This window comes from Falco naumanni, chromosome 8 (assembly GCF_017639655.2).
Source record: "Falco naumanni isolate bFalNau1 chromosome 8, bFalNau1.pat, whole genome shotgun sequence".
NCBI lineage: Eukaryota > Metazoa > Chordata > Aves > Falconiformes > Falconidae > Falco > Falco naumanni.
In genome coordinates, this window is record NC_054061.1 from 20,457,208 (window position 1) to 20,476,694 (window position 19,487).

At 64.4% G+C, this 19,487-nt stretch overlaps 2 protein-coding genes and 2 pseudogenes across 2 annotated transcripts; all 4 read right to left on the reverse strand.

Annotated features, from left to right (window-relative positions):
- Positions 1 to 290: 290 nt before the first annotated feature.
- Positions 291 to 4,286, reverse strand: LOC121092556 (protocadherin gamma-A10-like). Its single transcript, XM_040603762.1, has one exon. It carries the CDS (start codon positions 3,360 to 3,362, stop codon positions 291 to 293), a length of 3,072 nt encoding a protein of 1,023 aa, XP_040459696.1. The 5' UTR covers positions 3,363 to 4,286.
- Positions 4,287 to 4,351: 65 nt separating this feature from the next.
- On the reverse strand, positions 4,352 to 7,229 carry LOC121093027 (annotated as a pseudogene).
- Positions 7,230 to 10,897: 3,668 nt separating this feature from the next.
- LOC121093025 (protocadherin gamma-A2-like) lies at positions 10,898 to 13,994 on the reverse strand. The gene has a single exon (XM_040604781.1). It carries the CDS (start codon positions 13,989 to 13,991, stop codon positions 10,920 to 10,922), a length of 3,072 nt encoding a protein of 1,023 aa, XP_040460715.1. The 5' UTR covers positions 13,992 to 13,994; the 3' UTR covers positions 10,898 to 10,919.
- A 973-nt stretch (positions 13,995 to 14,967) lies between these two features.
- On the reverse strand, positions 14,968 to 18,799 carry LOC121093028 (annotated as a pseudogene).
- Between the last annotated feature and the right edge of the window lie 688 nt (positions 18,800 to 19,487).

Genomic DNA, 19,487 nt, shown 5'->3' on the forward strand with positions numbered 1-19,487 from the left:
CTCAAGGACAGCTCCCAGGACGCTCGTCAACAGCCCCTCACAAGTCCCATGGTGTTCTTGGACCCTCCTAATGTGCCAGCACCTCTTACCAAACCGCCAGTCCCCCAGGCCACTTCTCTGTGACATGCGCCATTATCACGCCTGGGAGCATTCCAAGAAGGGAGGCGTATTCTCTGCAAGGTTCTCTAGAGGAGCCTCGGGGCGGAAGCCGAGCAAAGCAGGAGTCCCGAGCCCCACTTCAAGGCCATGCACCCCCACACACCCCCGCGCCTGTCCTGCTGCGGTCGTGCCTACGCCTCCTCCCCCCGCCAGCCCCGCGAGAGAGCGCCAGGGACCCTCACCGCCCCTGCCTGCCACCGCAGCCGGAGGGCCGGATGAGCCAGCCGGGCACGGGCCCTGCGGGAACGAGAGGCAGGAGCGCACCGAGGCCCTGTGCCCGCAGCTGCGCCGGCCTTGCCTGCGCGCGCAGAGGGAAGGCAAGGGGCAGCGAGAAACTCCAGAGCGGCAGGAAGGAAAGGCAGCCAAGCGCGGGCAGAGGCACTCACCGGGGGCGCGGCGGGGTCGTCGCCGAGCAGCGGCGCGGGCTCGTCGGGCGGCGGCCGGGCCGGCAGGGTGTCGCAGCAGCTGCCGGCCGACAAGCGGAGCTGGCTCTTGCGCGAGTCGGCGGTGAGCGACACCTCGTGCGAGTAGGAGTGCAGGAAGGCGCGGACGCCGTCGATGCCCACGAAGTGCGAGGCCGGGACGCCGCGCGCGGCGCCGCTGCCCGCCGCCAGCAGCTGCGAGCGGCGCCAGCGCCGCAGGCGCAGCGCCAGCAGCAGCAGCAGGAAGGCGAGGAAGAGGCAGGACACGGCCGCCACGGCCACCACCAGCCAGCGCGTCAGGCTGCCGGCCGGCTCGCCCGGCGCCGCCGCCGCGCTGCCCAGCTCCGAGAGCAGCTCGGCCACGCTCTCGGCCAGCACCACCGTCAGCGTGGCCGTGGCCGACAGCGCCGGCCGCCCGTGGTCCTTCACCACCACCACCAGGCTCTGCCGCGCCGCGTCGCGGGCCAGCGGGAAGCGCGCCGTGCGCACCTCGCCGCTGTGCAGCCCCACGCGGAACAGCCCCGGCTCCGTCGCCTTGGCCAGCTCGTACGACAGCCACGCGTTCTGTCCCGCGTCCGCGTCCACCGCCACCACCTTGGCCACCAGCGCCCCGGGCTCCGCCGAGCGCGGCGCCAGCTCCACGCCCGCCCAGCCCGCGCCCGGCGCCGCCGGCGGGTACAGCACCTGCGGCGCGTTGTCGTTCTCGTCCACGATCACGAGACGCACCGACACGTTGCTGCTCAGCGCCGGCGCGCCGCCGTCCTCCGCCCGCACCCACAGCCACACCTCGCGCACCTCCTCGTAGTCGAAGGAGCGCAGCGCGTACAGCGCGCCCGTCTCCGCCTGCACCGACACGTAGGACGAGAGCGGCGCGCCGCGCACCCGACCCTCCGACAGCCGGTACCGCACGCGCGCGTTCTGACCCCAGTCCGCGTCCGCCGCCCGCACCGTCAGCACCAGCGCACCCGCCGCGTTGTTCTCGGGCAGACGGGCGCTGTAGCGCGCCTCCGCGAACACCGGCGCGTTGTCGTTCACGTCCAGCACCCGCAGCGCCAGCACCGCGCCGCTCCACAGCGACGGCGACCCGCCGTCCGCCGCCCGCACCGTCACGTTGTACTCCGCCACCTCCTCCCGGTCCAGCTCCCTCGCCGTCACCACGCGGTAGTAGCCCTCAAAGGACTTCTCCAGCCGGAACGGCAGCCCCTCGCCGATGCTGCACCGCACCTCGCCGTTCGCCCCCGAGTCCCGGTCCTGCACGTGCAGCAGGGCCACCACCGTCCCCGACGGCGCGTCCTCGGAGATCGCGCTCAGCGCCGACCGCACAGAAATCTCGGGCGCGTTGTCGTTCACGTCTGTCACGCTGATCGCGACTTTGGCAGTGTCGAAAAGGGCCCCACCATCATGTGCTTGCACCTCAAGATCATACGAGTCAGCTTCCTCGAAGTCCAGGCTACGCAAAAGCTTGATCGATCCCGTCTCAGCGTCCAGCTTGAAAATCTCCGATGCCAACTCCTTCGTTTTCGTCAACGAGTATTTTACGTGCCCGTTCAACCCCTCGTCGGCGTCGGCGGCCGTGACGGTGAGGAGGACGGAGCCCACGGGCACGTCCTCCGGCACACGCACCGTGTACTCGGCCTGGCTGAACTGGGGCGCGTTGTCGTTCGCGTCCAGCACGGCCACGCGGATCCGCGCCGTGCCCGTCCGTGCCGGCTCGCCGCCGTCGCTCGCCCTCAGCACCAGCTCGTGGAACGCCGCCTCCTCCCGGTCCAGCGCCTTGGCCAGCACCAGCTCGGGGCGCTGGTCCCCGCCGGGGCCCGCCTGCACGGCCAGCGAGAAGTGCTCGTCGCCGCTCAGCTCGTAGCTCTGCAGGGAATTCGCTCCCGCGTCCGGGTCGTGAGCCCTGGACAGGGGAAACCGCGACCCCGGCGCAGTCATCTCGCTTATTCGCACTTCTTTTTCTGCCTCTCGGAAGCTTGGCGCGTTGTCGTTAATGTCCGTGATCTCCACATCGACGCCGTAAACCTTCATTTCCCCGTCCACTATCACCTCACAGCGCAGCACGCATTTCTCAACCAGCCGGCAGAGATGCTCTCTGTCTATCCTCTCCGCCGTCACCAAGTGTCCCGTCTTCCCGTGCAGGGCGAAATACTGCGCCTTACCTTCGCAGACAAAGCTCACGCCGGGGAGCGCGGGCAGCTGCAGCGCCAGGTCCTTGGCCACGTCGCCCACGAACGAGCCCTTCGGCATCTCCTCGGGAACCGAGTAGCGCAGCTGCCCCCACGCCGCCTCCCACGCCGCCAGCAGGACGCAACAGAGCAGGGCTCGCTCCCGCCGGCCCCAGCGCCTCCCCGCCGCGCACATCTCTGCCGCGACACCACCGGCAGATCCCCGCCGCCGCCCCCCGAAAGGGTCACGAGCACGGCTCGCCGCTGCGGGCCCCTCCGCCTCGGTGCAGCGCGGCTCCGCACCGCGGGAACGCTCGCAGACCGCCCGGCCGCCGAGCCAGGCAGCGAGCGAGAGAGCGAGCGAGCCGGGCCGCAGCGGGCGGGGCTGCCTGCAGCGCTCCGGCCTTCCTCTCGCTCCTCCTCGGTCAACAGCGGCGCCCGCAGCCTCCTCCCGGCACTGCAGGCACCGAGCGCTGCCGAGCGCGGCCCGCCCGGCCTCCCCACGGGCAGCTCGCCGGGACGCGGCACTCGCCGCGGAGGCAGCGGGTCCCGTCCAGCGGGGATCTCCGCCGTCGCCTTCTCTCCCGCCCGCCCCTGCCTGGCTCCCCGAGACCATCCCGGCCAGGGAGAGAGAGCGCACCTCCCGCGGCTCGCGTGCTGCCACCGGACGGCAATGATGACTGCCTAACGGCCATGGATGCACAGGAATGTAAATTTTTCTCGAAATACGATGCTCAGACCATTAGTCCAAAATCACAAACCCCCACCACTGGCTTCTGTAGCCGTCACGCTGGAACAACCGGTAGAAGGAGAGCAAAAGCAAACAGGCTCTGCAACACAAAACGCGATGTCCAGAGCGTCCCCCGGGAGCCAGAGGGATCAGGCTCATTCACCCAGCCGCCAGGAACACGCCCCAGATTAAACACCCCGCCACCGCTGACGGTCATTAGGCGGTTAAAGGCTAAAGGGTGTGGCGGCCATCAACACAGAACCTCAGCGCCCCACCCCCGCCCAGCCAGCCCCTGACGAGGGGGGCTACTCGGGCACCTGCACGGGCTCTGGGATTTCTGCCAGCAAGACCTAGGACAGCTTATGTACATTCACATTTATACAAGACATTCGATAATTCGATACTGATAATTCTATAATCGGTTTCAACGACGGCGCAGCGGCTTTCATCTTCTCAAAAATCACGGTGTAAGAGCTGGATGCGTGGCAGGAAAACACTCGTCTAGTTCGTGAATCTTCCCGGCCGTGGGACACACCTTTCCCACTAAATGCTGTAGGAAGCAGAAGAAGACAAGGACGGCTGCAAACCCTAAGCCACGCGGACGATGCGCAAGTGTGCAAAGACACTTTATTCTAGTGCCCAAGCGCTGTCGTTTTGCGTACCTCATTGTAGCCTTAGGTATGTTCTCAGGATGGGAAGACAGGCTCTGAAACACAAGAGGCGACTTTTTTCGCTTTCTTTTTTGCCGTTCTACACCTGCGCTTGTCTCAGACAAACACACAGACAGACGAGGGCCAGTAAGGAGGAGGGAAATACTAGCCAGGAATAAGAGAGAAGAAATAATAGCGCACAGAACTTGGGAAAATCATGCCCTGATGAAATTTATCTGCCCCCCGAATGCAGCCGTTCCTGCAGCCTTCTCTAGAAGATGGGAGGGCACCTGGTGGGAGGAGGGAACCGCTCCCTAGCGGGGAACAAGCGCCGGAGTAACTGCCCCGGTCACGGCGCCACGCGCACCTTCCTGTGGGAAAGAGCATCAAGGGGCAGGCGGAGAGCCCGTGCGTGCCTCCGTTCCCTGGCGGGGACACGGCCCAGCGCTGCCCCTGCACCGCCCCCGCGGGAAGCCCCGGGGAAGAGCGGTCGGCGGCTCGGAAAGGCTCGAGGGGAGGATCGCGAGCGCGCGGGCTTACCGACCTGCGGTGCGTCGGCGTCCGCGGGCGGCTCTCCCGCGCCGGCGCTGCTGCTCGGGCTCGGCTTCCCGCAGGGCTCCCCGCCGAGCAGCTCCTCCGCGGGCAGGCTGGGCAGCGGCGGCGGCAGCCAAGCGCCCTCGGCGACGGCGCGGCCCGGCGCCACGCACAGGTTGTAGGAGTAGGGCAAGGTGCCCTCGCAGAAGTCGGCCGGGAAGGCGGCGCCGGCCACGGAGAAGCGCTGCGCGCCCAGGCAGCGCAGGACGGCGGGCGGCCCGGCGCCGCGCACCCGCGCCACCACGGCCAGCGCCACGCTCAGCAGGAACAGCGCGGACAGCAGCGCCAGCGCCAGCACCAGGTAGAACTGCAGCTCCGCCGGCGCGTCGGCGCCCGCCGCCCGCTCGCTCAGCTCCGGCAGCGCCTCCTGCAAGCTCTCGGCCAGCACCACGTGCAGCGTGGCCGTGGCCGACAGCGCCGGCTGCCCGTGGTCCTTCACCACGGCCACCAGCCGCTGCTTGGCCGCGTCCCTCTCCGACACGGCCCGCGCCGTGCGCACCTCGCCGCTGTGCAGCCCCACGCGGAACAGCGCCGGCTCCGGCGCCTGCACCAGCTCGTACGACAGCCACGCGTTGCGCCCCGCGTCCGCGTCCACCGCCACCACCTTGGCCACCAGGTACCCGGCCTCGGCCGAGCGCGGCACCACCTCGAACGGCCCCGCGCCCGCCGCCGCCTCCGCCCCCGCGCCCGCCGCCGGCCACAGCACGCGCGGCGCGTTGTCGTTGCGGTCCAGCACGAAGACGCGCACCGTCGCCGTCGAGCTCCGCGCCGGCGCCCCGCCGTCCTGCGCCCGCACCGCCACCGCGAACTCGCGGCACTGCTCGTAGTCGAAGGAGCGCTGCGCGTACACCGCGCCGCTCCGCGCCTCCACCGACACGTACGGCGCCGCGCCCGCGCTGCCGCCCGCCAGCCAGTAGCTCACGCGCCCGTTGGCGCCCGCGTCCGCGTCCCGCGCGCGCACGCGCAGCACCGGCGCGCCCCGCCGCGTTGTTCTCCGCCACGTAGGCGCTGTAGGCGGCCTCCTCGAACACCGGCGCGTTGTCGTTCACGTCCGACACCTCCAGCACCAGCGCCGTGCGGCTGGACAGCGCCGGGCTGCCGCCGTCCCTGGCCACCACCGTCACCCGGTGCTCGGCCGCCTGCTCCCGGTCCAGCGCGCTCGCCGTCACCACCTTGTACGAGCCGCCCGACGACGCCACGATCGACAGCGGCGCCTCGCCCGACAGCTCGCATAACACCTGACCGTTCTCCCCGGAGTCCGCGTCGTTCACGTTCAGCAGGGCCACCACCGTGCCGGCCGGCGCGTCCTCGGGCACCGGGCTCGACACCGACAGCACCGTGATTTCGGGCGCGTTGTCGTTCTCGTCGGTGATCTCTAGCTGCACCCTGCAGTGCGCCGTCAGCCCGCCGCCGTCCCTCGCCTCCAGGCCGAAGCTGTATTTACTCCTCTCCTCGAAATCGAGGGGACCCGCCGTCCTGACCTCGCCGCTCTCGCTGTCCACGCTGAACAACGCGCGGACGCCGTCGGGGACGTTGCCGAAGGAGTAGGAGACCCGCGCGTTGGAGCCCGCGTCCGCATCCGTGGCCCGCACCTGCAGCACTGGCGACCCCGGCGGCAGATTCTCCCGCACTCGCGCCTCGTAGACGCTTTTACTGAACACGGGTGGGTTGTCGTTGGCGTCCGTCACGTTGACGCGGACCTGCACGGTCCCGGACCTGGCGGGGTCCCCGCCATCCACCGCCGTCAGCACCAGCTCGAAGGAGCTCTGCTTCTCACGGTCCAACGCACGCTCCAGCACTAATTCCGGCTGCTTGCTTCCATCCGGGCTCTCCTTGACGGCCAGGCTGAAGGACGGGTTGCTGCTGAGCTGGTACGTCAGCTGCGAGTTGCTGCCCACGTCCGCGTCTCGGGCCATCTCCAGCGGAAAACGAGCGCCGGGAAGCGTCCATTCACCGATGTCGAGGTGGAGAGCAGCCTTGCTGAAAGCCGGCGCGTTGTCGTTGACGTCGTGGATGGTGACGTCGACGTGGAAGACGTTGAGCGGGTTCTGCACCAGCGCCTCGAAGCTGACGGCGCAGGACGGCGACTCGCCGCACATCTGCTCCCGGTCCAGCCTCTCGCTCACGTACAGGTTCCCGTTCTCCCCGCTCACGCTGAAGTATTTCAGCTGCCTCTTAGCGGCAGACGCCACCCGCAGCTTGCGTGCCGGCAGCTCGGCCGGGCTCAGCCCCAGGTCCCGCGCCAGCGGCCCCACCAGTGAGCCTCTGCCCAGCTCCTCGGGGATGGCGTAGCGGATCCGCTCGGGCGCCGCCCGGCAGCACAAGCACAGCAGCACGGCGGGCAGCAGCGCTCGCCCGGCCGCTCGCCGCCGGCTCGGCCCCGGCCTGCCCGCCATTCTCGCCAGCGCTCGCCGCGCTCCTCCCTCCCGCCGCTGCCCTCCCTCCCTTGCAGCCCCGCTCCGCCACGAGCGCCGGGGCCGCCGGAGGGCAGCGATCTCGGCGCCGGCTCGGACGCCGCTGCTCCCCGCGCCGCCTCTCGCCGCTGCCGCCCGTGCCGCTGCCGCTCTGGCCGGCGCCGTGCGAGCCAGCAGCCCGTGGGGGCAGGACGCTGCGGCGGCTGCGGCTGCGGCTGTGGCTCCAGCGCCGCTCCGCGTCGGCCAACAGCGGCACCCGGAGGCGCCGTGATGTCACCGCAGCCGGCTGATGGCTGCGCTCCGCGGGGCGCGGCGGCTGCACCGGCCCCGGGGGCGTTCAACGCTCAGGTACACTGCCAGGGGCTTTCGGGTCACCTCCCCCATCGCAGAGAGTGCTCAGCACCCGATATGCGCGGCAGAGCAGAACACGAAGGAACTCAGCCGCTCTTGGTGAAATCGGCGGCATCGAGAAGAGCCACGCACGGTTTGATAGCTGCAGAAGACTTCATTCTTCGTTCTGCTTTCCTTACCTGGGACGAGTACCATCAAGGACAAACTCGTGTTGCAGTACTCAATGAGGCATCAGAAACAGAATGAAGCAAAACCTTCTGCAGTCCTGTCATGGTAGACATGCAACGTGTCTCTTTTATTTTGTTGTTAACTTTTTCTTGTCCTGTTGTGAATTTTTCCGTTTGGGGGAAGAAAATTTGAATGGCCACGTGTATAGCTCTTTGCTAAGAAAGCAGAATAACCCTTACTAGTTACATTTTCATTCACAGAAGTTCCTGCTCTTGCATCTCCATACTTGAGGGTCTGAACAGGGGAAAGTGCAAAGCCACACTGAGTCTTTCGTGGATCCAAAGAATGGTTTGGGATGGAAGAGACCTTTCAAGTTCACCTAGCCCAGCCCTGTGCCAAGGACAGGGACCTCCTTCACTAAGTCAGGTTGCTCAAAATCCCGTCTAACCTGTCTGTAAACCCTTCCAAGCATGGCACATCCACAACATATTTTGAAAACCTGTTCCAGTGTCTCACCACCCTATTTATAGAACGTTTCTTCTTTCTGTCTAATCAGAAACTTCCATCTTTCAGTACAAAACCATTGCCTTTTGCCCTTTCACAACAGCCCCTCGTAAAAAGTCTCTCTCCATCTATATTATAAGCCCCATTTATACATTGAAAAGGAACAGTAAGGTCTCCCAAGAGCCTTGTTTTCTATAGGCTGCAGAATCTCTAACTCCTTTAGCCCTTCCTCAACAGCAGAGATAAATGGCCAAAAGAAAAGAGGCAAAGACAAAGTGTTGTCAAAGAAACTCACCAGGAAGTCTTCTTGGTCTTCACTTCAGGCATTGAAATTCCTCCCTGAGAGCACCTGGAAGTCACACAGATCTCAATCTGCCAGTGTGGCCCTGAAGTCTCACCCTGAACTGCATAGTACTAGGGGGGTCATTTTAAGAAATAGTCATCAGCTCCCAGAAACCTTTTTTTCTACTGAGTGGCCCGTTCATCTCCCAGAAATATGAAGCAATAAGTGTAAACACCTTATCATCGATCTCTTTCTCATGCTCATTCTCCTGTGCTACTACAGCAGACTCTTTTAGCTTCTGCTTGCTTTTCCTCACAGGCAAAAGTCTGTCTTTGGTGGCTGAAGGAAGTGTTTGCTGCAAAATGCCACACACAGTTTCAAATGTAAAAGCACTCTGCAGAAAGGGGGGAAATGAACCACGACCTTCCAGGACACAAAGGCCTGAAAGACAGTGTCATTACAACTATGAAGAACTCCACATCGCAGTGTTACAAGGACAGACAGATGGGTAATGCAGTTTCACAGAGGAATTGAAGCCGTTCTTCCCGTGCATCATGGTCCAACACAAACAGTTCCTGCGCAAACTGCTAGAGGACCGACATTCCCTTTCAGGACAGGGCAACCAGGACCACTGCCTGGATGGCACAGGCCTTGGCAAAAGGCACAAAATCAGACCGTTGCTTCAGCCAGAACCACGCTGACCCACCAGTTTCCCTGGCTCCGAGCCTCCCTCCCACCCTCCTGGCTCTGCGCTCACAGCCTTCAGTTGCACCACGGACAGTAACCAGTGTTTTGGCCACGTGTCAGCCACAGGCTAAACAGCATGTCATTTGGTGGCACCTTAGGGAAACAGAAGGGCATCAAAGTCTTTGCCTTGGAAGCTGTACACCTTCACGGTATGGATGGGAAGTGCTTTGCCAGCCCAACAACTAGAAGAGACCTTTAAATGTTGTAAGGGTCACCAGGCGCAATGACGCCCAGCTTTAGGCCTGGACAACCAACAAGGAAAGAACAAGACATCTGCTGCAGAGAAGGAATCACAGCTTCACAGTTCAGCCCCTGCCAACTGCAGAAGCTATGCAAGAAGGGTATCTAGTTGGTAATAAGCACGTGAGTGGCTCGCACCAAAGACCACAGCCACATTTCCTCAATGGAATGTCTTTGCAGAGTAGAAGAGGGAAAATGCATGGAACCACAGCTGTGGGCTCCCTGTAACAACTAGAACAAACTGAACTTTTACAGCACCATTACATCTTCCAGACATTTCAGATGTCAGGCACAGTAACCTTTTTCACCTGCCCGGTCCCTGGACAGGAAGAACTTCTCACCCTGCCCAAATATTACACAACGGGAAGGCTACCTCTGCAGACAGACATCTCTGAAGGAAAAGTTGCACACCAACTTCTCCTTACTGAAGAACAAGGATCACAACACAGATGCATGCAAAGGGATTTCTCCACTCATCACACTGCTTCTGAGAAATTTCTCAAGTGCATAAGTGATATACAGCTCCGATAGAGACCCAGTCATCCAAGGATCACCTCAAAGATACAACAGTCCTACTACAGCACATGGGCACCTTGGAAGATAGACGATTCCCAAACCATGACATAAAGTGTACGTCAATGCTCCATAACTGCCATGTACAGCACACATCACTCAACAGGAAGAATAAATCGATGAATGCAGTATAGCCTGTGAAGTAACATAACACTTCTGTTGTTTGTGACAACTAAAAGCATTTCCTCCAGTAACATTTTATGGAAACACAGCTACGATTGTCTTCCTCTTTACAGCAGTGACCATCAAAGCCAGGTATGTGACAGTCAGAGAAATGTAGCAGATCTGATCTTGCACACGTTATCAGACATGATGACCCACCTCCAGATCATCACAATGAGCATGGCAAGAAATTAACCCGTGCTGAACTGAAGGGATCATGGTATTCTCTTACTAGAGCACGGCACTTAGGGTCAGGAATTAATTCAGGTATTTAGTAGGAAATGAATATTCAGTTGGCTCCTCCCAAATCTCTTGTAATGGCTCTTGCCATAAGCACATAATTAAGCCATTTGTTAAAAACACTGTGACAATGGGCGAACACACAGGAAGGACCTCCCAGGGCTCGCAATGCAGTTGGAATAACATTCCTTTGGCTTAACGATGTGTCTTTTGCTCTTCTACAGCCCCTCAAGAACAGTTCCCAGGACGCTCATCAACAGCCCCTCACAAGTCACATTGTGTTCTTGGACCCTCCTAATGTGCCAGCACCTCTCACCAAAGGGCCAGTCTCCCAGGCCATTTCTCTGTGACATACAGCATCATCACGCCTGGGAGCATTCCAAGAAGGGAGGCGTATGCTCTGCAAGGTTCTCTAGAGGAGCCTTGGGGCGGAAGCCGAGTAAAGCAGGAGTCCCGAGCCCCAATTCAAGGCCATGCACCCCCACACACCCCCGCGCCTGTCCTGCTGCGGTCGTGCCTACGCCTCCTCCCCTCGCCAGCCCCGCGAGAGAGCGCCAGGGACCCTCACCGCCCCTGCCTGCCACCGCAGCCGGAGCGCCGGATGAGCCAGCCGGGCACGGGCCCCGCGGGAACGAGAGGCAGGAGCGCACCGAGGCCCTGTGCCCGCAGCTGCGCCGGCCTTGCCTGCGTGCGCAGAGGGAAGGCAAGGGGCAGCGAGAAACTCCAGAGCGGCAGGAAGGAAAGGCAGCCAAGCGCGGGCAGAGGCACTCACCGGGGGCGCGGCGGGGTCGTCGCCGAGCAGCGGCGCGGGCTCGTCGGGCGGCGGCCGGGCCGGCAGGGTGTCGCAGCAGCTGCCGGCCGACAAGCGGAGCTGGCTCTTGCGCGAGTCGGCGGTGAGCGACACCTCGTGCGAGTAGGAGTGCAGGAAGGCGCGGACGCCGTCGATGCCCACGAAGTGCGAGGCCGGGACGCCGCGCGCGGCGCCGCTGCCCGCCGCCAGCAGCTGCGAGCGGCGCCAGCGCCGCAGGCGCAGCGCCAGCAGCAGCAGCAGGAAGGCGAGGAAGAGGCAGGACACGGCCGCCACGGCCACCACCAGCCAGCGCGTCAGGCTGCCGGCCGGCTCGCCCGGCGCCGCCGCCGCGCTGCCCAGCTCCGAGAGCAGCTCGGCCACGCTCTCGGCCAGCACCACCGTCAGCGTGGCCGTGGCCGATAGCGCCGGCCGCCCGTGGTCCTTCACCACCACCACCAGGCTCTGCCGCGCCGCGTCGCGGGCCAGCGGGAAGCGCGCCGTGCGCACCTCGCCGCTGTGCAGCCCCACGCGGAACAGCCCCGGCTCCGTCGCCTTGGCCAGCTCGTACGACAGCCACGCGTTCTGTCCCGCGTCCGCGTCCACCGCCACCACCTTGGCCACCAGCGCCCCGGGCTCCGCCGAGCGCGGCGCCAGCTCCACGCCCGCCCAGCCCGCGCCCGGCGCCGCCGGCGGGTACAGCACCTGCGGCGCGTTGTCGTTCTCGTCCACGATCACGAGACGCACCGACACGTTGCTGCTCAGCGCCGGCGCGCCGCCGTCCTCCGCCCGCACCCACAGCCCCACCTCGCGCACCTCCTCGTAGTCGAAGGAGCGCAGCGCGTACAGCGCGCCCGTCTCCGCCTGCACCGACACGTAGGACGAGAGCGGCGCGCCGCGCACCCGACCCTCCGACAGCCGGTACCGCACGCGCGCGTTCTGACCCCAGTCCGCGTCCGCCGCCCGCACCGTCAGCACCAGCGCGCCCGCCGCGTTGTTCTCGGGCAGACGGGCGCTGTAGCGCGCCTCCGCGAACACCGGCGCGTTGTCGTTCACGTCCAGCACCCGCAGCGCCAGCACCGCGCCGCTCCACAGCGACGGCGACCCGCCGTCCGCCGCCCGCACCGTCACGTTGTACTCCGCCACCTCCTCCCGGTCCAGCTCCCTCGCCGTCACCACGCGGTAGTAGCCCTCAAAGGACTTCTCCAGCCGGAACGGCAGCCCCTCGCCGATGCTGCACCGCACCTCGCCGTTCGCCCCCGAGTCCCGGTCCTGCACGTGCAGCAGGGCCACCACCGTCCCCGACGGCGCGTCCTCGGAGATCGCGCTCAGCGCCGACCGCACAGAAATCTCGGGCGCGTTGTCGTTCACGTCTGTCACGCTGATCGCGACTTTGGCAGTGTCGGAGAGACCTCCGCCGTCCCGTGCCTGCACCTCCAGTTCGTACGACTCGGCTTCCTCGAAGTCCAGGCTCCGCACCACCGTGACGGCTCCCGTTTCGGAGTTCAAATCGAAAATCTTCGAGGATTTCAATGAAGCTGTTTGATACGAATACTTCACGTGCCCGTTCAGCCCCTCGTCGGTGTCGGTTGCCGTGACGGTGAGGAGGACGGAGCCCACGGGCACGTCCTCCGGCACACGCACCGTGTACTCGGCCTGGCTGAACTGGGGCGCGTTGTCGTTCGCGTCCAGCACGGCCACGCGGATCCGCGCCGTGCCCGTCCGTGCCGGCTCGCCGCCGTCGCTCGCCCTCAGCACCAGCTCGTGGAACGCCGCCTCCTCCCGGTCCAGCGCCTTGGCCAGCACCAGCTCGGGGCGCTGGTCCCCGCCGGGGCCCGCCTGCACGGCCAGCGAGAAGTGCTCGTCGCCGCTCAGCTCGTAGCTCTGCAGGGAATTCGCTCCCGCGTCCGGGTCGTGAGCCCTGGACAGGGGAAACCGCGACCCCGGCGCTGTCGTCTCGCTCATTCTCTCTTCCACCTCAATTTCCTTGAAGCTTGGCGCGTTGTCGTTAATGTCCGTGATCTCCACGTCGACGCCGTAAACCTTCATTTCCCCGTCCACTATCACCTCACAGCGCAGCACGCATTGCTGCAGACCCTCGCAGAGCTGCTCTCTGTCTATCCTCTCCGCCGTCACCAAATGTCCCGTCTTCCCGTGCAGGGCGAAATACTGCGCCTTACCTTCGCAGACAAGGCGCACACCGCGGTCGGGGAGCGCGGGCAGCTGCAGCGCCAGGTCCTTGGCCACGTCGCCCACGAACGAGCCCTTCGGCATCTCCTCGGGAACCGAGTAGCGCAGCTGCCCCCACGCCGCCTCCCACGCCGCCAGCAGGACGCAACAGAGCAGGGCTCGCTCCCGCCGGCCCCAGCGCCTCCCCGCCGCGCACATCTTCGCCGCGGCACCGCCGGCAGATCCCCGCCGCCGCACGCCGATACGGGCACGGCTCGCCGCTTCGGGCCACTCCGCCTCGCTGCAGCGCTGCTCTGCACCGCGGGGACGCTCGCAGTCCGCCCAGTCGCCGAGCCAGGCAGCGAGTGAGAGAGCGAGCGAGCCGGGACGCAGCGGGCGGGGCTGCCTGCAGCGCTCCGGCCTTCCTCTCGCTCCTCCTCGGTCAACAGCGGCGCCCGCAGCCTCCTCCCGGCACTGCAGGCACCGAGCGCTGCCGAGCGCGGCCCGCCCGGCCTCCCCACGGGCAGCTCGCCGGGACGCGGCACTCGCCGCGGAGGCAGCGGGTCCCGTCCAGCGGGGATCTCCGCCGTCGCCTTCTCTCCCGCCCGCCCCTGCCTGGCTCCCCGAGACCATCCCGGCCAGGGAGACGGAGCGCGCCTCCCGCGGCTCGCCTGATGCTACCACACGGCGATGATGACTTCCTAACGGGTATGGATGCAGAGGAACATATATTTTTCTCGAAATACGGCGCTCATACTATTAGTCCAAAAGCACAACCCCCACCACTGGCTTCTGTAGCCGATTACCCTGGAACGACCGGTACAAGGACAGCAAGAGCAACACAAAACGCGATGTCCAGAGCGTCCCCCGGGAGCCAGAGGGATCAGGCTCATTCACCCAGCCGCCAGGAACACGCCCCAGATTAAACACCCCGCCACCGCTGACGGTCATTAGGCGGTTAAAGGCTAAAGGGTGTGGCGGCCATCAACACAGAACCTCAGCGCCCCACCCCCGCCCAGCCAGCCCCCTGACGAGGGGTGTTGCTCGGGCACTTGCACGCGCTCTGGGATTTCTCCCCTAAGACCTAGGATAGTTTATGCACATTCACATTTATCCAAGACATTCGATAATTCGATACTGATAATTCTATAATCGGTTTCAACGACGGCGCAGCGGCTTTCATCTTCTCAAAAATCACGGTGTAAGAGCTGGATGCGTGGCAGGAAAACACTCGTCTAGTTCGTGAATCTTCCCGGCCGTGGGACACACCTTTCCCACTAAATGCTGTAGGAAGCAGAAGAAGACAAGGACGGCTGCAAACCCTAAGCCACGCGGACGATGCGCAAGTGTGCAAAGACACTTTATTCTAGTGCCCAAGCGCTGTCGTTTTGCGTACCTCATTGTAGCCTTAGGTATGTTCTCAGGATGGGAAGACAGGCTCTGAAACACAAGAGGCGACTTTTTTCGCTTTCTTTTTTGCCGTTCTACACCTGCGCTTGTCTCAGACAAACACACAGACAGACGAGGGCCAGTAAGGAGGAGGGAAATACTAGCCAGGAATAAGAGAGAAGAAATAATAGCGCACAGAACTTGGGAAAATCATGCCCTGATGAAATTTATCTGCCCCCCGAATGCAGCCGTTCCTGCAGCCTTCTCTAGAAGATGGGAGGGCACCTGGTGGGAGGAGGGAACCGCTCCCTAGCGGGGAACAAGCGCCGGAGTAACTGCCCCGGTCACGGCGCCACGCGCACCTTCCTGTGGGAAAGAGCATCAAGGGGCAGGCGGAGAGCCCGTGCGTGCCTCCGTTCCCTGGCGGGGACACGGCCCAGCGCTGCCCCTGCACCGCCCCCGCGGGAAGCCCCGGGGAAGAGCGGTCGGCGGCTCGGAAAGGCTCGAGGGGAGGATCGCGAGCGCGCGGGCTTACCGACCTGCGGTGCGTCGGCGTCCGCGGGCGGCTCTCCCGCGCCGGCGCTGCTGCTCGGGCTCGGCTTCCCGCAGGGCTCCCCGCCGAGCAGCTCCTCCGCGGGCAGGCTGGGCAGCGGCGGCGGCAGCCAAGCGCCCTCGGCGACGGCGCGGCCCGGCGCCACGCACAGGTTGTAGGAGTAGGGCAAGGTGCCCTCGCAGAAGTCGGCCGGGAAGGCGGCGCCGGCCACGGAGAAGCGCTGCGCGCCCAGGCAGCGCAGGACGGCGGGCGGCCCGGCGCCGCGCACCCGCGCCACCACGGCCAGCGCCACGCTCAGCAGGAACAGCGCGGACAGCAGCGCCAGCGCCAGCACCAGGTAGAACTGCAGCTCCGCCGGCGCGTCGGCGCCCGCCGCCCGCTCGCTCAGCTCCGGCAGCGCCTCCTGCAAGCTCTCGGCCAGCACCACGTGCAGCGTGGCCGTGGCCGACAGCGCCGGCTGCCCGTGGTCCTTCACCACGGCCACCAGCCGCTGCTTGGCCGCGTCCCTCTCCGACACGGCCCGCGCCGTGCGCACCTCGCCGCTGTGCAGCCCCACGCGGAACAGCGCCGGCTCCGGCGCCTGCACCAGCTCGTACGACAGCCACGCGTTGCGCCCCGCGTCCGCGTCCACCGCCACCACCTTGGCCACCAGGTACCCGGCCTCGGCCGAGCGCGGCACCACCTCGAACGGCCCCCGCGCCCGCCGCCGCCTCCGCCCCCCGCGCCCGCCGCCGGCCACAGCACGCGCGGCGCGTTGTCGTTGCGGTCCAGCACGAAGACGCGCACCGTCGCCGTCGAGCTCCGCGCCGGCGCCCCCGCCGTCCTGCGCCCGCACCGCCACCGCGAACTCGCGGCACTGCTCGTAGTCGAAGGAGCGCTGCGCGTACACCGCGCCGCTCCGCGCCTCCACCGACACGTACGGCGCCGCGCCCGCGCTGCCGCCCGCCAGCCAGTAGCTCACGCGCCCGTTGGCGCCCGCGTCCGCGTCCCGCGCGCGCACGCGCAGCACCGGCGCGCCCGCCGCGTTGTTCTCCGCCACGTAGGCGCTGTAGGCGGCCTCCTCGAACACCGGCGCGTTGTCGTTCACGTCCGACACCTCCAGCACCAGCGCCGTGCGGCTGGACAGCGCCGGGCTGCCGCCGTCCCTGGCCACCACCATCACCCGGTGCTCGGCCGCCTGCTCCCGGTCCAGCGCGCTCGCCGTCACCACCTTGTACAAGCCGCCCGACGACGCCACGATCGACAGCGGCGCCTCCCCCGACAGCTCGCACGACACCTGACCGTTCTCCCCGGAGTCCGCGTCGTTCACGTTCAGCAGGGCCACCACCGTGCCGGCCGGCGCGTCCTCGGGCACTGGGCTCGACACCGACAGCACCGTGATTTCGGGTGCGTTGTCGTTCACGTCCAGTACCTCCACCTCCACCTTGCAGTGCGCTACCAGCCCCCCACCGTCCCTCGCCTCCACCAGCAGCGTGTAGCTTCGTGTGTCCTCGAAGTCCAGCGGCTCCTGCAGCGCAAGCCGCCCGCTCTCCGCGTCTAACACGAACTTCTCAAGCACCTTGGCCGGCAGCTTCCCGATGCTGTAGGAGATTTGGGCGTTAGTGCCGGCGTCGGGATCCGAGGCGGAGACGTTCAGCACTGTCGACCCAAGCGACGCGTCCTCGCGCAGACTCGCGTGGTACCGCTCGTGCGTAAACAAGGGGGGGTTGTCGTTGACGTCGGTGACGTTGATGCAGAGCTGGGCGGTGCCGCTCCGGGGCGGTTCTCCACCGTCGAGCGCTGTCAGCACCAGCCGCAGGCTCTGCTCACGCTCTCGGTCCAGTGCGCGGCGCAGCACCAGCTCCGCGAACTTGCTGCCGTCCTTGCTCTCCTTCACCTCCACCGCGAAGTACTCGTTGGCCTCCAGCTCGTAGCCCTGCAGCGAATTGCTGCCCACGTCCGCGTCCTCGGCCATGCCCACGGCAAAGCGAGCGCCGGGGGGAGTGAGCTCGTTGATCTCCAGCTGGAAACTGTCTTGCAAGAATCGCGGCGCGTTGTCGTTGACGTCGTGGATGGTGACGTCGACGTGGAAGACGTTGAGCGGGTTCTGCACCAGCGCCTCGAAGCTGACGGCGCAGGACGGCGACTCGCCGCACATCTGCTCCCGGTCCAGCCTCTCGCTCACGTACAGGTTCCCGTTCTCCCCCGCTCACGCTGAAGTATTTCAGCTGCCTCTTAGCGGCAGACGCCACCCGCAGCTTGCGTGCCGGCAGCTCGGCCGGGCTCAGCCCCAGGTCCCGCGCCAGCGGCCCCACCAGCGAGCCTCTGCCCAGCTCCTCGGGGATGGCGTAGCGGATCCGCTCGGGCGCCGCCCGGCAGCACAAGCACAGCAGCACGGCGGGCAGCAGCGCTCGCCCGGCCGCTCGCCGCCGGCTCGGCCCCGGCCTGCCCGCCATTCTCGCCAGCGCTCGCCGCGCTCCTCCCTCCTGCCGCTGCCCTCCCTCCCTTGCAGCCCCGCTCCTCCACGAGCGCGGGGGTCGCCGGAGAGCAGCGATCTCGGCGCCGGCTCGGACGCCGCTGCTCCCCGCGCCGCCTCTCGCCGCTGCTCCCCGTGCCGCTGCCGCTCTGGCCGGCGCCGTGCGAGCCAGCAGCCCGTGGGGGCAGGACGCTGCGGCAGCTGCGGCTGCAGAGCTGATCCGCGTCGGCCAACAGCGGCACCCGGAGGCGCCACGACGCCACCGCAGCCGGCTGATGGCTGCGCTCCGCGGGGCGCGGCGGCTGCGCCGGCCCCGGGGGCGTTCAACGCTCAGGCACGCTGCCAGGGGCTTTCGGTCACCTCCCCCATCGCAGAGAGTGCTCAGCACCCGATACGCGCGGCAGAGCAGAACACAAAGGAACTCAGCCGGTCTTGGTGAAATCGGCGGCAACGAGAAGAGCAACACACGGTTTGATAGCTGCAGAAGACTCCATTCTCCGTTCTGCTTTCCTTACCTGGGACGAGTACCATCAAAGAAAAATTCGTGTTGGAGTACTCAATGAGGCATCAGAAACAGAATGAAGCAAAACCCTCTGCAGTCCTGTCATGGTAGACCTGCAAGGGGTCTCCTTTGTTTTGTTGTTAATTCTTCTCTTAGGAAGAATAACAATTACCCCGAGAAACATATCACAGAAAAGCCACGTGTATTGGTCTATGAGAGCAGAATAACACTTACTAGTTTCATTTTTATTCACAGAAGTTCCTGCTCTTATATCTCTGAACTTGAGGGGTTGAGCAGGGGATAGTGCAAAGCCATACCGAGTCTTTCATGGAACTAAAGAATGGTTTGGGTTGGAAGGGACCTTTCAAGTTCACCTAGCCCAGCCTTGTGCCATGGACAGGGACCTCCTTCACTAGGTTAGGTTGCTCAAAGCCCCGTTTAACCTGATCAAGAACCACCCTCATTGTAAAACATTTCTTCTTTCTCTCTCATTAAAACCATCCCTCTTTCAGTACAAAACCATTGTCTCTGGCCCTGTCACAGCAGCCCCTTATAAAAAGTCTCTCTCTGTCTTTATTATAAGCCCCATTTATACATTGAAAAGGAACAATAAGGTCTGCTTCTTTTCTATAGGCTGCAGAATCTCAACTGCTTCAGGCCTTCCGCAAAGAAGAGATAAATGACCAAAAGAAAAGAGGTGCAGTCATCTTACAGAGCCTGGGTCATCACATGTTCCAGCCCTTTGACCATTTAGGTTGTTCTTCTCTGGACCTAATGTAACTGGCCCATGTCTGTGGTGACTGTGGGCCCCAGAGCTGAGCGCAATCCTGAAGCTGGGGTATCATGAAGGCAGAGCAGAAGGAAAGGACCACCTCCCTCAGCCTGCTGGCCTTGCTACTTCTTCTGCAGCCCAGGATGTGAGCGGCTTTCTTGGCACCAAGCCCACATTGCCAGCTCATGTCCCATTTGTCACTGTCCTGGTTTCAGCTGGGATGGATTTAACTGTCTTCTTAGTAGCTAGTACAGTGCTGTGTTGTGGCTGTGATGTGAGAACTATGTTGATAATGCACTGATGTTTTCAGTTGTTGCTGGGTAATGTTTATGCTACGTCGAAGAATTTTTCAGTTTCTTGGTCCTTGCCAGCCAGAGTGCTGGAGGGGTGGTCACAAGAGAGTGTCAATGGACACAGCCAGGTCAGCTGACCTGAACCACCCAAAGAGGTATTCCATT